Source organism: Periplaneta americana, chromosome 8, assembly GCF_040183065.1.
Source record: "Periplaneta americana isolate PAMFEO1 chromosome 8, P.americana_PAMFEO1_priV1, whole genome shotgun sequence".
NCBI classification, from domain to species: Eukaryota; Metazoa; Arthropoda; class Insecta; order Blattodea; family Blattidae; genus Periplaneta; species Periplaneta americana.
Window position 1 is genome coordinate 40,519,748 of NC_091124.1, and position 16,220 is coordinate 40,535,967.

Here is a 16,220-nt window from a genome sequence, read left to right on the forward strand (position 1 = left end):
TATATCGCATAACATTGATTTTGGCACTTAATATTTGTTGTAAACTGTGTTTTTAGGTCTCTTCGAGCGGGCAAATAATCATGTTATAACTTAATCAACATTTAAAAATAACATCGAAACATACTGGCCCACTTTTTAGATTTAGCAGTGTGTGCTAGCCAAGGCAGACTGCCAAGGTCTCTTTGCTAAAGTTAAATTAAGTACCTGTTGAACACCCACACCCTTATTGAATTACTCTTTACATATTTTTGTAAAAGTATTGGTGAACTCATTGTTGAAGGAACAAGAAAGTCCCCCTGAAATGCGGATTAATTGCATTACAATATTGCATAGCGGGTTAGAGAACTTGCAGGGGAATGCTATATATCAACATTGTTAATATTAGTAGGGTACACAGTTATATTGTTCGTTAACTATAAAACCATACGTACCAGGTCTTTATGAAGGTCTTTACTAACTTGTGAAGTAATTTTCATTACTCCAACAAATATAAAAAATATTCCTAGGAGCACAGATAAACTCCGTAACACAATCGACCCCATGTTGGCAGGTAACGCCATTTTATATATTGAAGAAAATTCTTAAATTATTGCACTAACTGAAGTCCTTCCTAAACTTCGACGAAAGAATACGTTTTTCACTTAATGATTAGATTCCATTGTAACGTCATTAGACCTTGATAATCCTTATATACAATGATCATGTGAACAATACGTAGAAGTGCTGGTATTCGCGAATATAAATACCCGCAAAATACGAGTAGAGAACGCGGCAATCTTAATAGTTTCAGAGAACATATAATACAACCTAATTTAAGCGAAGTAAAACTGTAATTATATACATTTTTTCTAGTGCTTTGCTTCCACTGAATAATATACTTAAAGCTCTTATATTTATATGGGAGTTAATTAAATTCATTTCTGACAGCCACGCCCACCGTCTGAGAGTTTACAAAAGTCATGGCCTACTGTGTTTACTAAAAATCTAGTGTTTATCTCCCGAACCTGTTACATAATCGTAGATGAGGATCCTTGTTTTGTCGCTCACCGGTAAAATGACAGTTGCGTGTTTGGTGTAAAGATAGTGGAAACATATTAGATTTTTATGTTACAGTTAAGAAATTTAGCTGTCTTGTGTTCGTCAGTAATAAGCAAAGCGTGGAATTTAGGTATAATTCAGGCATATCACTCAGCTTCAATGAACACTCCAAAAAGATACTTTATTAATAATTTGCTTGATTTTCAAGGTGGAGATGATCCATTTACCCAACAGAATTGGTTTTCAAAGATACAGCAAACGATTAATATCATAACAGATAGACAAAAACCATCTGTCAAAGCCGCAGATGGCGGTCTGTATGTAGGTATTGCAGGTATAGGATACATGCTTTATCAAGTAAGTCAGTCACCAGCGTTCGCAGGTGAGAAATCCAGACTTCTGCAAAAAGCTTTGGAATATATCGGACCTTCATTGGAATATGCTGAGCGACACAAGAGCGACAAACTTCAGAAGTCAGCATTTTTGCTGGGTAATGCAGGAATTTATGCAGTTGCAGCAGCTATATATCATGCAATAGGTGAGTATATTGATAATAATATGTGTTAAACGATACTGTATTAAAGAGATAGTTTATAGATAAATATATAAGCCATTACTAGTACTAAATACTCAATGAATTGTATTCCTTATCCAAACCAAGCCAACTGTAGGTATGAGGTCTGTTTAGATTATGTTACCATAACTTAACTTGGTGTACAGGTTATGTGGTATTGTTTGAAAGACGACACATTTCATACTTTGTCTTTTCTATCATCGTCTTTTCTATAAACGTTTCGATGACGTTCTTTCTTCCACCAACAGGAGCGCAAGAAGTGTATACTAGAGACAAAAGTGCTAATTTTTCAGATGTAATTATTTTGTTTTAGTATGGTGTTGACTTAAATATATTAATTAATTTTTACTCCAATTGTATTGTATTTTTGGTCTAGAGGAAATACGTCTAAAAGTAACACAATTGTTTTCGTAAAAGACTAGTATTTCCTTGGACCAAAAATACAAATTCGTTTATTTGGTGGAAGCATCTTGCGCCCTTGGTGGTGAATAAAAAGAACTTGTCTTGAACGTTTGGTGGTAGAAATAAAAATTAAGTAACAGGCGGAGAAATTACTATAAATTAACATCCGAATACAGTGTGTTAACTTATATAAAGATTTGCTTTACTTTCAGATGACAAAAACAATGCTGAACGCTACCTGCAAGAATATATTGCTTCCGCTTCAAATTGTAAGCCCATCAACTTTCTCCGTTGTGGAGGAGATGAATTATTCGTTGGTCGAGCTGGCTATCTGTCTGGGATATTGTGGTTAGAAAAGATTTTTGGCAAAGGAATCTTTCCTGCAAAAGATGTGAATGAAATCTGCAGATCTATTGTGGAATCAGGACGAAAATATGCCCAACATTATAAGAGTCCGTGCCCATTGATGTTTGCATATTATGATGTGGAGTACCTTGGTTAGTTATGTTTATAATTTTTAATTTCTGATATAATTCATAATGAATAGTTAAATTTAGGGTATAATTTAGTATTTTTGGTACCAATCAACTAAACCTTCTTTTCAGCATCATTTTCTGTACTGAACTTCAGGACTGTTGAAGCAAATTTTTTTTTTGGTAATTATCTACAAGTACTGGTTTTGGATTTTTATGAATTTAATGTTTTAAAAGTTTGTGATTATTATTTATAATGTGGAAACACTTAGAAAACGTGAGCGGAAAAGAATCGTAGTTTAGATTTATTATGTATATTTACGTACTTACGGGTATCGGCCAATTGAAAGTTGTGACGAGTCATTTTGTTTTTTATGTTTATAAGAGGGCAGGAACCGTTTCACTGTGGTGCATGCGTTGATCTGTCATGGAGTGTCGGGATGACATGATATTTATTACGTGAATTTATTTTCGCGTGTATACATTCGAGATCAAATCAAGCAGTTTCTTTCATGCTGTGGTTACACATCTTGCTTATACGAAGGTTAGGTTTGGTTAATTCAGGTTTTTATTAACAAGTCCGCGCAAGATTCTATCGCGAGCTAGACGTTTATAAGTCGATATTTGTTGACATAACATTAATTCGATATTCGTTGTTTTCTTTTTGTTTCTGTCACTTTGATATTAATTCTGGCGATGGAAGGAGGACAGTATGAAGGAGTGTATACTTATGTGTCTCATGATGGTGGTTTGTGTGGAGATTGCAGTATACGTGCTACGGAATTTGTATGGTTATGTAAGGATGAAGAAGAGTTGAATGGGTTTTTGTTTCGTCATGGTGTTTTGTGTGATAAATACGTATGTGAAAATCGTGTCTCAAGTTTGAAGGCAGATTGGAAATCTGGGTGAATGTCTATAAGTACTGGTTCTGTCCTTTCTACAAAAAAAAATTTCAGGAACTCCCGATTTTTGCCCTAAAAATTAAAACACTTCGAAAAAATGAGTGGAAAGCGTTAAAATTTCTTTTTTGTTTTTGTGAAATTTTTGTATTTTTAGGTTATTTGTTACGGTTAGCGCGGTCGGGGCAAGTTACCTGGTTGAGGTTTTTTCCGGGGCCTCAACCCACTACGAGCAAATGCTGGGTAACTTTCGGTGCTGGACCTCAGACCTTCATCTCATTCAGACGCTAAATAACCTAAGATGTTGATAAAGCGTCGTAAAATAACCTACCAAAATTTAAAAAAAAATTGAGTTACTTGTGAAAATTGAGAGTTTTCAATTTTTTTTTCCCTGAACTTTTTTCGAAATTTTAAACTTTCCACTCATTTTTTCTAAGTGTTTTAATTATTGGGGCAAAAATCGGGAGTTTTTGGAATTTTTTTTTTGTCGAAAGGACAGAATCAGTACGTATAGAGATTTACAATTTTTTTTATTATCATTGTTTTTAATAATAATTAATTTGTTACCTGTACAGAGTAGGCTACTGTGTATTTATTTTGGACTGTTACAGTGGAACTCATGCATGAAGCATAGCAGTGGTGTATTTCTAAACAAAAAAGTGCCCTGCTCTGGGATTTTGGTAGTACCGATAGCAGTTGAATCACATGTGCACCTGTAATTTTTTATCGGTGTGCAAAATGCATCTAATAAAGATGAGACCCTTATATTATTACTGGACAAATCTTAACAGTTCTGTATTTCTTATATTATATTATTCACCCAATAATAATACAATTTTGAGATAATTTAAATAATTAAAGTAAGTTTAAAAGCTTTAAAGAAAAGCATATGTTTTGAAAGCATAAGAAAGAAATTAAAATCTTCTATTAACTTTACTTAAATTAATACACCTAAACCAATAGTAAAAACAGATAAATCCTAATACCTAAGAAGAATAATAAATAATTTAATGATAAAGGTAAAAACCCCTTCCAAGCCAAATACATTAACTTATCATAACGAAAACGTGGTATTGTACCACGAACCCAAATAAATATAAAAGAAAGAAAAGAAAGCTTAAAATAGAAAAATATAGAACTAATATCACTACCTAAAAAAATAACACAAAATAATATTCTCATAAACAAAATACTAGCATATTCAGCCAAAAAAAATTAATGCAAAACCACCACTTCTACATTCAACATTAAAACCTGAAACCAATTCCGACTCCCCCTCAGCAAAATCAAAAGGAATACGATTGGTTTCAGCTAAACATGAAGTAAACCAAATTATTGACAAAGGAAATTAAAAAAAAATATATTCATATATAAACCTGGAAATCATAAAATCTTATTAAATTATAACTACCCACTAAAAATATAAAAGATAATAAAATTAAAGCCAATCTAACTTCATAGGAAGTCTGAGCAACAGCACGTAATCCACCCAATAATGCATAATTAGAATTAGATGATCAACCAGCAATTATAACTATATACACCCAAACTAGTACAACAAAGAAAAAATAATAAACCCAGCTGAAAAGAAATAAAACCAGTAACATAAGGAATTACGAATCATACAAACAAAGACAAAAATAATCTAAAAACAGGAGCAAAATAATAACATAAATAATTAAACAAAAGAGGGAATGTCTGCTCCGTAGTAAAAAGCTTAATTGCATCTCTAAAAGGCTGCAAAATGCCAACAAAACCTACATATTTTGCCATTTTTAGCTACATATTTCTCATTTTCATATTACATAAAATCCGGGCTCTACTCATCACAATGTTAGATCGACAGTGTTTTCGTACAACTTGTGTTTTAATTATTCCAGGTGCAGCTCATGGTCTGTGTGCCATTCTTCAGATGCTCCTCTCCTTCCACAGCTATCTGCAGTCAGACCCGAGAGCAGAGCAAGACATAAAGGCGAGCGTTGACTACCTGCTGAGTCTCCAGACACGCTCCGGCAACTTCCCATGTGCCACCGACGAACTAGGCAACAGAGCAAGACCAGAAAGTGATGAATTGGTGCATTGGTGTCATGGCGCACCAGGTAACATCAATTTCTGATGCTCTCCCTCAGTGCTCAGTAAGTTAACCTGATGTCTTTTCATCCAGAGGGGACCAGGGTTCGTTCCTGTCAGATGGCACACATCTGTCTGCACATTGCCTTCTCAACATTTTGTCATATCATGAATATCCCTTTTATTTTTTAAGAAGCATTTATTGAAGAGTTACGTATATAGTTAACATCTTATCCTATCTTTAATATCATGTGCAGTTGAAAGGAGACATTGAATAAAGAATTAAAAATGAAGTTATCTCTTGGTCTCTGAATATATTTTGTAGTTCAAGAGGGACAGTAGAGATAGTTGTTATATCACCCTCTATTAATATTCTGTGTAGTTGAAATGAGTCATTAAATAATTACAAATACATATACAAGGTGGGGCAGAATAAACTCATGATTTTGACTTACGGTAGGTATGTAATACCACAGTCTACTATATACAGTCGCGAAGCTCAATATGTAGTAAAAATGCAAACATGGGTAGTTGCCCACCACTAGGATCGCTACTATCGCCTCATCATCACAGATCTCTCCTAGCAGATGACAAAATATGTTACACTTTCGTTGTGTTCTTTTGGAAAAATTAGCACCTTCCTTCCATTATTGAAATTTTAAATAGATAAAGTTAATTTATTATTTTAATGAAGTATATTAAATTCCACCATAAACTCGAAGATACCTGCAAGAAATAGGTTAATATTATTTTTGTTTGTGCAAAACGAACTGAAATTTACTATAATCGCTTCACCCATTCAAGATTATAGCGATAATGAACTATGAAACCAATAAATATTAATTTGCATTTCTCTTTACAACAATAATATAATAACAATAATAATGGAAATATGAATTAATGGGAGTAACTTACGTGTACCAGTACTTGTAGTAGTTACCAAAGTGGGATGAGGTTAAGCAATAATAATCACACCAGAATTGGAAATAAAACATGATCAATAAATTTTATTGTAACAGACTTACTTTTTCTACGTCTCTAGTAAAGTAACAAATAAAAATAACAACAAAATTAACAGCTATAATTAAAAACATATCCTTTGAAAAAAAGTAGGCCTAAGTTGTCTGAAAATGTACAATTATTCAAGGAATCAGCTGATACAGACGTAGAATTAGTGCAAAGCTTTTGTTTCTCAGCTGCAGGTAATAACAGAACAGGTTTATTTAAAACATCAAATAAAGTTGGAACTGCATTCCAGATTAATTTATTTTTGTTTTCATTCATAAATTGTGTGTTTTCAAAATTAAGAGAGCAAAACTTTATATTATTATAAAGATATGCTTCATTCTTTGTCATTAGATCTTCCCTCCTGCTGTTTATTAACCACTTTTTGCATCTATAAGTAAAATAAGAAATAGATGTTAGGATTTTTCTTCACGAGCATCAATGTGAAATACGCAACGACCTAGCACTCGATGGAAATGTGACTCAGTCCACTCTAAATCCAAAGTCGACCGTGGACAGTCTATCGTTTCTAGTTGCTAACCGCTTGGAGCGCTTTATCGCGAGATTTGCAAAAAAACACCTCAAGCTTCGCGACTGTATATAGTAGACTGTGGTAATACCATGGCTCTCTTTAGGAAGGCTGAGGCGTTCGGGCTGGCAACGGTGTACTCACCCCTCCTCCAAGGCCGACAGACTAGGGTTGATTAACTTGTTTGTTCTCCTTTTAAATGGTCACTTCTTATTGTGTATGGTCATGGGTCTCATGGACAACGGAATATTTGAAGTGAAAGATTGGGAATAGGCCTTCATGTAGAAATACAAACCAAATGCAATTAAAACAAAACCGCAACAGAATTTTATTTTCTTAATGTGTCAAGTTTACGTGTGTAGTTTCTCACAGCCAGCTGTTCATTTCTTTTTTTGCTGTAATTATTTAACAAAATATTACTAAAAATGCCATCATTTTATCTACAATATAGTTGTTCTCACTTCCACATACACATCATTAATAATGTTACAAAGACCTTCATCTGCAGATAATGCCTTCTGAGATAAATTATGTACAGTACTTTTCTGGTTCTTTGCTAACAAGAAATTACTTTCAAATTTGGCTCCAATTAATGCTTGGAAAATTGCTACAATATGTTTACCTGCACACGAGATAAAATCAGAGAGGACTGAAAGCCGACCTCTATTTAGACATTGAATATACGTATAAGTGCATTCATGTGTGTTTTTACATAATTTCACACATACATCGTAATTCAAATTAAAACATAATTTGAAAGTTACATAACCACAAATGTAAAGAAAAGCTGAATCATCCATTTTTAAATTATCGACATAATTCGCATTTAAAAGTTCATTAAACTCATCAATATTATCAGGTTCCCCACACATTAATTCAGTTTGTTTTTCCAATATGTTATCAGAAAAAGAAATTTTACCATATCTGGCAGAATGTAAACCTAGAACACTTTTGACCCTTATTTTTTTTTCAGACTCCAATACTTGCGTAACAGTGACATTGTAATTACCGCCACTCAATTGTCTGTATTGACTAAATCGACGTTCCAGATTATCTGTTTGAAACTTTCCTGTCAAAACATACTTTACATTAAAATTAGCTAATGAGTAGCTAATAATTTCTTTTAAAATATAAGTGCAATGATAGAGGGCATTATAAGTATCTTTGGTCAAACATCCCCGAAGAGGATCATTACCACTAATTTCTTTCCATTTTTCTAACCACAGCATAAAACATTTCAAGAACTTCAGTCTTGAATCATCAAAACTACTAAATGACTCTTTCAAAGGGTTGCGCTTAAAAATATGCACAACAGCACTCTTTACATTTACAATTGACCACCATGTTAATATAACCCTGATAAAATATGTTGTGCTTAAGTAGTTATTCCTGTGCAAAGCAGCGACAGTATATACATTGAACACATTTACCACTAAATTTACTTTTTTCCTCTCAAAAGTGTTTGGATTGAGTGTCTTTTGGCTTAATTTGTGGGCAGTTTTCACTATCATGTCTGTCTCTTTCCTTTGTAATTCTCGCAAATCAGAAAATTTTGCTTCGCATACAGAAATATCTTTCGAAATCTCAACATCAGATTGACATATATTCGGGAATGCCGGCCAAAATGGAACATGGAAAGTTTTGTCTGAATCTTTTAAATTTAGCCAATTGTTTCTTATATTTTTAAAAATATGTACACTGTCGTAGAGAACATAAATTTTCCATGGATTGTTACCGAAGGTAAAATAGTAATTAGACTCTGAATCTTTAGTCATTTCGTGGAACATTACTCTATTAACTCTGTTATTGTCAGTTATAATGCAGAGTATTTTGAAACCAGCATTAATTACCTGTGTCATTACATTCTTTGTCAAGTCTGTTAATTCATCCCCATTAAGTTGTTTTACAGGTACAAGTTTCACAATTTCTTTTAAATGACCAAAAGCTGAACTAATTAAAAATGCTACTATTGTTTTTGCCATATCTTGTGCCTTGTTCTCTGCAGTGCCAAATAAGTTGCCATTTTTGAAATCCAAACTTTGTTGTACGTGAATTTCGTCAATTTGCAAACTTACAATTTTGTCTGTATCTGAAAGTTTTTCGCACATGCGTGCAAGGAAATTATTATTTTCTAGATCTGTTTTGGGGGAAATGGAGAATGATGCAGATAATTTTTGTAGAAGTCTAGGATGTGGAAGTGTCATTACGTCATTTACCCTTAGAGCATTGTAGCATTTTACTGACTGCATGTAAATTAAAAATGCATTTAAAAACATTGAACAATGTGGAACAGTCTTCAAGAGCAAAGAAAACTGGTCCTGCAGGATATTTAATTTAGTCAGGATACTGCTGTCATTGGCATTGTCATCAATTTCGGTTTTTAGCTTCTGTAAACCTTCACTTATCTGAGATATCAGTAAATGTTTCTCACTATTTTGCAAACTGTGTTCTTCACAATACTCCATCAATGCTTTAATTTGTGACCACTCTTTAAGTATTCTATTTCTCAATACAGGGAGAAATGTATGGGGAATTATACCACCCTTTATATGGACTTCAACAACCAAATCATTATGTACACGTATACTACAATTAATTCTGGGTATAGAAACTACATCTAATTTGTACAAGATACAACAATTATTATTTTTGAAAATATTAAGTATTCTATTTCTCAATACAGGGAGAAATGTATGGGGAATTATACCACTCTTTATATGGACTTCAACAACCAAATCATTATGTACACGTATACTACAATTAATTCTAGGTATAGAAACTACATCTAATTTGTACAAGATACAACAATTATTATTTTTGAAAATATTCCAATCAGAAAGTTTGAATTTGTCACTCACGTTTTCACAGAATGTTTTGAAATCTTCTAGCCTATTTTCCACTTCAAGACGCAATATTTCTGCTTCTTCCTTTTCTTTTCTTCTTTTTTTCTGCTTCATCTCTTCTTTCGTCAGGATTTTTACGCTTTTTGGAGCTGGATTCGCTCAAGTATTGTGGTAAATTAGGGAAAATTTTTGGGAGAGCATCTTCGTGTAAAACTGGAGCACTTAGGGGGTATTCACACGCATTGCCATCCTTGTCCTTATACTTTTCCACAAAGCGAAGACTGTTTGTATGAAAATGTTTTATGCAAACAACGGAGTTGTCAGATGGTGTCCAGTCAGATTGAGGAATAGCACGAATCCATTCATTTCTCCGAGTTGGATCCTTTGGTATACGGAAACTGCGGATGTATCCCTCTGTCTTGATAGAACTAGTACTGTAATTACTATTACAGCCCTGAACGACACACTTTTCAGGCATAAGACACAATTAAATTAAAATGTAAACTTTGAGACCGGCTGCTAACTCATATCTTGACACTCCTAGAACTCTTATTGTTTCCCAATGATGTAACAACTGAAACAAGGAGTTTAAAAGGACCCTCGAACTGAGTATAGAGAGAAGAGAAGGCCTTGCCCGCTGTGTTGCCAATTCTGCCTGACCGCAGCCTTCCTAAAGAGAGCCATGGTAATACCCATCCAATAGTTGGGGTGGATTGAAGCTAGGTTTCCAAGGGATTTCATAAATTCCCTGTCACTTTTTTTTAACTAGATGACAGCTGTGCATCATGATTAGAATGAGTATGTGACATTCCAAAGCTGTGTCTTTTCTTTTTTTTTTTTTAGTGTGTAGTAATAAAATATATGACAGAATACGTGAAAAGAGATGCTAATATTCATCAACATTTATATTGTATAAGTTACTTGACACAGTTATAAAGTAAAGGTAATATAAACGATTATAGCAGAATTATGTAGACTCAATCAATCTTCTTAATGTATCCAGCTGTTTGCTGACAACATAAAGTCCACTGTAGTCTATTCAGGTGTTGTTTATCATGAGAAATGAGGGGTATTTTGATTGGTGTTCATTATAGATGCCTGTTGCTAGTAGCCAGAGGTGGGGTGTAGTCAATATATACTGCAGGGCTGTGTCTTCTGCAACTGGTACTGATGATTTTAATTTACTTCTTTTGTGGTTTATGGATGGACAATATAGAAGAATGTGTTCCAGATCTTCATCATGATTATTACACCACAGACAAGTAGGATTATCAGAAAGGTGAAATCGGTGTAGGTGCAATTGTGAGACAATGTGACCTGTTCTGGCTGTTGTTAAAAATGTTTGAACATGTCTGGGAAAGTTTTTGTCCATTCCCTGGTCATTTGGTTTCTTTTGTACAGACTGTAAAATTTTTCCTTTGTCAGAAGAGAGCCATTTGTTGATCCATAGGCTTGTAAAACGAGACTTTACTGAAGCAAAAGCACTGGATAGAGATATCACTTGAAGAGGTCTTGGTTGCAAATATGTTGCCTGTTATCGACTTTCTTGTCCAAGTATATCACAATGATTAGGTATCCATTGAAATGTTATTTCCTTTTGAAGTTTTTTTTTAGTTTACTTAGTTGTTTCTGAATGGGAATAATTCTATGTGTGTATAAGTTTGGTACATATTTGATTATATTAAATATAGCCCCCTTGGAGTCGGTAAGTATGCAAATAGATTTTTCAGAAATTTGAGTAACACATTGAAGAGCAGCATCAATAGCTAGCAATTCAGTGTCAAGACTGGAGGAGGATGAACATGGTATGGAATAATTGATATTTTGGAATATAATACCCTGCTCCTGATGTCCCATTATTAGGATTTAGAGATCCATCTGTATAAATTTGAAGGTTAGCCTTATATGTGCTGCAGATTATGTAGAAGAAATGTGAAAAATTATTTTTTGAATCATCAGTATCTTAAAACTTCTTATTCTTTGTTCTTTTGCTGCTATCCTCCTGCAAGCTGTCTCCTTAACATATGTCAGCACGGCTGAATGTGTCAGTGAAGTACTAAAAATTAAATTCTCTACTGGTATACATATTAACTCATGAAGTTGGTAACCCTGATCATTATTGTTAAGTGCTTGCTAGCCATTCTATTTTTAAATAACGGTTATATGCCAGTTTAAACCTTACAATCTTATTGTTACCATTATTATTATTATTATTATTATTATTATTATTATTATTATTATTATTTCCGGACTTTGGCATTTCATCGAATGAGCCCCATGTAATATTTGTAATAATAATAATAATAATAATAATAATAATAATAATAATAATAATAATGTTGATGTCATTCCTGTAGTTTCGGTGCCAATTTGAGCAGTAATAAAAAGTTCTTCAAAATCCTCTGCAGAGCTGTTAAGTTTTGATTCAAACATTTCTTCTTATTTAGACTAAGAACTTGTCAGACATCTTAGTATGTATCTTTCCAGGTGTGGTGTACCTGATGGCGAAGGCATACCTTTATTGGAAAGAGGACAAATATTTAAGATCTTGCGTGAAATGTGGGGATCTCGTGTGGACAAAGGGACTCCTTAAGAAAGGCCCAGGTAAGGAGTGTTCGAATATTTCTCCATCTTTCATTTTCTTCCTTTCTTTGACATTCTTTTCTTCCTTGTATCTATTCATATCATTCTTTTTACTTTCTCTGAAAATGAACAGCTAACAGGGGAACTGGTAAAGTCATGTCGGCCTAAAATGGGTGAATTTATTACTTTTTAAGACAAGATAATAGATGGGGAAAAATAGAGAGACTCTTATCAAAAACTTTATCTTCGGAAGAGAACACGAGTTTAGAAGAATAAGAAGAGAAAGTATTGTGATGCTACAAAAATTCCCTTTTGAGAGTTTAACGAATTACACGTTTCCACCATCCCTGGTGGTTTTGGTAACTCTGTTTTGTTTGTCTGCATACAGTGATTTCTTCCAAACCGTTGGCTGGACATTGTTCATATTAACGAGTCAGTTTTCTAGGGATAATATATATGATGTATAATGCTTTTTAGTAAAGATTTAATGGATCTTTATTTGAAATAAAAAGGACACAATGGCAATCCATTCCGAGAAACAATTGCTAATTCCAATACTACAGGGTGATCTGTTTGGGAAGACATAAAATAAAAACGTGATAAAACGAGAACTGTTGCTATTTATTGTTAAATAATCTGTACATGCATTCTAGGAGGATGGGAGTTTTGTCCAAAGTAGATCTTAACGTGCCCACCATTGCGAACACAACACAGTTCATATCTGGAGGCTAATTCCTCCCATGTATGGTCTAACATCTCAGGGGCAACTTTTTGCTCTGAGATCATGAATATCATTCTTTACAAAACCCCAGAGAAAGAAATAGGGTGGTCTCAGGTCTGGGAAATTTGGAGGCCGCATAATTGGATCTCCTCGACTACACCAGTTGTTACCAAATGTGTTATCCAGATAATCACGGACGTCTGTTGCCCAATGAGGTGGTGCACCATCCTGTTGGAAAACGATACCCATGTTGTTTTCTTGTTGAAGTGTGGTTCGAAAAAGTTTTTCAACATGTCCAGTATGTGGCATATTAAGAGACCCAGTTCCTTCAAACGTGTGAAATCATAATATTATCGACTTGTAACTAGGAGCCCTACGAACACTATACTCTGTTGAAATCGCCGTTGAAGAGACATTACACCATACATGGGCACAATTTTCGGTTACGTGAGGCACTCTATTTGAAATAGTTTGTTTACTAGGAGAGGAGACTGCAGAGTAGGATGGGAAATATAAACTGCTGTCACCTGCGTCACCTTATCGTAATTGCTAAGGCGGTCAGTGGCGAATTATTAGGAAAGCGCTTGGTTAACGTGAGAGACTCGAAAACTTTTATTCAATTTGGCAAATTAATTCGGCAGCTTTAATCATAAACCTCTTTACTATTTCTCCATCATTGAATTGATTTAAATCACAGCCGAGAAATTACGTAACTAGCCAATAATATTCCATACATTGTCTACGTTTATTTTCTTGAATATTCTGGCGTTTCTCAAGATTACTTAATAGATTTGCATGTTCTCGACCTAAAATAATTTCAGAAAATCATATTTCGTTTTCTGCGCACATTTTATATATTTTTTTTAAATAAATTTCTTTTGGAAATAATACGTACAAACAACATTTAATTCTTCGTACCTTTTAATGCATCATGTTTAAGGTATAATGTCGTATTTAGTATACTATGCAAATGTTAAGATCATAAATTTTCTTCGGAATAGTACGAAAAATAACATTTAATTTTCTTACCTTCTAATTCAGCATGTTCTTTACGACATAAGGAGTAATGTCGTTGTATATTAAATTTATTAATGCCTAATAGGATCTTCGAGCATAACATACATCGTATGTTCTCCCTTTCTAAACAGCAAAAAAACTCTTCCTCCAATTTCTCATGAAATAATCGTTTTCTAATGTGTACACACTGCTTTGATAATGCCATTATGCCACCACTGATATTGCTTATGAAACTGATATAGAACCTGCCCACGCCTAGGAGCTACGTGAGGGAGGAACAGGGACTGTGAAGATGATGTCACTTAGAGCGATAAGCTCTGTGAAGGTCAATGAGGCACAAATTCTCAATTGATGCACAATGCCCAAGTATGCATTACACTTTCAAATTCAGCAAACCACAAGACACATTTCTCTCGTTGTTGTGCAGTAAACAGCATTTTGTTTATTCGGTCGTTGCTGAGTAACTTCTTTTGTTTCTTATGCTGTTACAATGATGATACAAAACTCCTGTGCTTCAGTATTATATTGGAACTGAAATTAATTGTACAGCACCCCATTATAAAATTATAGTCATTTTATTTTATGTCTCCCAAACGGATCAGACTGTACTTTTCTGTCACATTACATTACTTTACATTAAGTGCATCGTCATTATGACTAACATAGCATTCTATTTATCTTCATTCTCTAATGTTGTATACTGTAAATTCAACATTGTTGCTCTTTCCTCTACAGGAATTTGCCATGGAGTAGCTGGCAGTGGCTACGTATTCCTTCTTCTGTACCGACTCACAGGAGACCCGAAGTACCTTCACCGTGCACATGCTTTTGCAGACTTCTTGTACAGTCCTGAATTCACTCAAGGAGCAAGGACCCCCGATTCTCCTTACAGTTTGTATGAAGGTTTGGCAGGAACTGTCTGCTTCCTCGTTGACATGCAGATGTCTGATCAGGCTGCTTTTCCCTTCCTTGATGTATTTTAATTGTTTTGCTCAAAACATTGTAACATTGTTATTGTCACGGATAAAATATCCCTTCAAAATACTGTGTATGACTTGAGGCTTTCCCGGCGTTTGATGTAGAATAACTCTTCTCGGGGTTCTCAGCCAGGTGAGTTGGAGATTTTGACGCCACCATCTTGGACAAGACATCAGGTTACTGGGACTTGGTTATCAAGGAAGCCATCGAAATCCAGCTAGATGGCAATAATTTTAACAGAGACGGGGGTCTACAGCTGAGTACGGCATGGAAACCTGCCATCAATATGATTAGACCACCAGCACACGGCAGACAGTCGGGACCAGCAAGTAGCTCCTGATTGGCCACCACTTTCACCAATCAGAATGCGCCTGGTGGCCGGGACTAGGAACTAGCTCCTGATTGGCCCGCCACAGGAAGCCCTACTATTGCATATACACCGGCGAGACATGGTCCCACATCACTTCATTCCCTGAAGAAGATGGCAGAGCTAGCCATCGAAAGCTTGGAAGCAAATCTCCAACTCACCTGCCTGACAACCCGAGAAGAGTTATTCTACTTCAAAAAACTGTTCAACTTTCCCCTTTGTCCCAGTTAGAATCTTTCTGTACGTTTTATATTTATTTAAGAATTTACAAACTTAAGTAAGTTGGTGTCAATGTACAGCCTGTTGTACTGCAATCTCAATGTACGTCTCATTAAATTTATTTAAATAAAGAGTTATTTTTTTGTCGAATACATGTTGCACTGAAATGAGTGTCTATTTTAAATAAGAAAGTTCGTAAAGAGCTTCAGGAGAAAAAAAATCCTTCTGAACTAGATTTACGAAAGGCTACAAAAAATTCTGCTGTAATTTACGGAAAGTTGTAAATAAGCTCTTCTGACATTTACGAATTTTTGAATATGCTATGAACAAATCATCTTAAGGGGTTAGGTACAGCTTACAGCAGTAAAAGTTTTGGAAATATTCAACATTTTTTTCTGCCGTTACTGTATCTTGTACAATAATGAATATTGGTATGTCTAAAACACTGTCCTTCTGCTATATGAAAAAAAAATATATTTTTACGATTTAATTTTTTTTTTCC

General features: G+C 34.4%; 1 protein-coding gene across 1 annotated transcript; it reads left to right on the top strand.

Annotated features, from left to right (window-relative positions):
- Window positions 1–959: 959 nt before the first annotated feature.
- Window positions 960–15,868, top strand: LOC138704657 (lanC-like protein 3). Its single transcript, XM_069832767.1, has 5 exons — window positions 960–1,576; window positions 2,227–2,511; window positions 5,267–5,485; window positions 12,321–12,437; window positions 14,890–15,868. Exons 1-5 carry the CDS (start codon window positions 1,105–1,107, stop codon window positions 15,135–15,137), a joined length of 1,341 nt encoding a protein of 446 aa, XP_069688868.1. The 5' UTR covers window positions 960–1,104; the 3' UTR covers window positions 15,138–15,868.
- The last annotated feature ends 352 nt before the right edge of the window (window positions 15,869–16,220 follow it).

What these genes read in the sequence shown, in the direction of transcription:
- LOC138704657 (XM_069832767.1), top strand. Translation starts at nt 1,105, where the DNA reads ATGTTACAGTTAAGAAATTTAGCTGTCTTGTGTTCGTCAGTAATAAGC. An exon ending in AGCTATATATCATGCAATAG is followed by an intron (nt 1,577 to 2,226) that starts GTGAGTATATTG and finishes CTTTACTTTCAG; the next exon opens with ATGACAAAAACAATGCTGAA. An exon ending in ACTCCTTAAGAAAGGCCCAG is followed by an intron (nt 12,438 to 14,889) that starts GTAAGGAGTGTT and finishes TTTCCTCTACAG; the next exon opens with GAATTTGCCATGGAGTAGCT.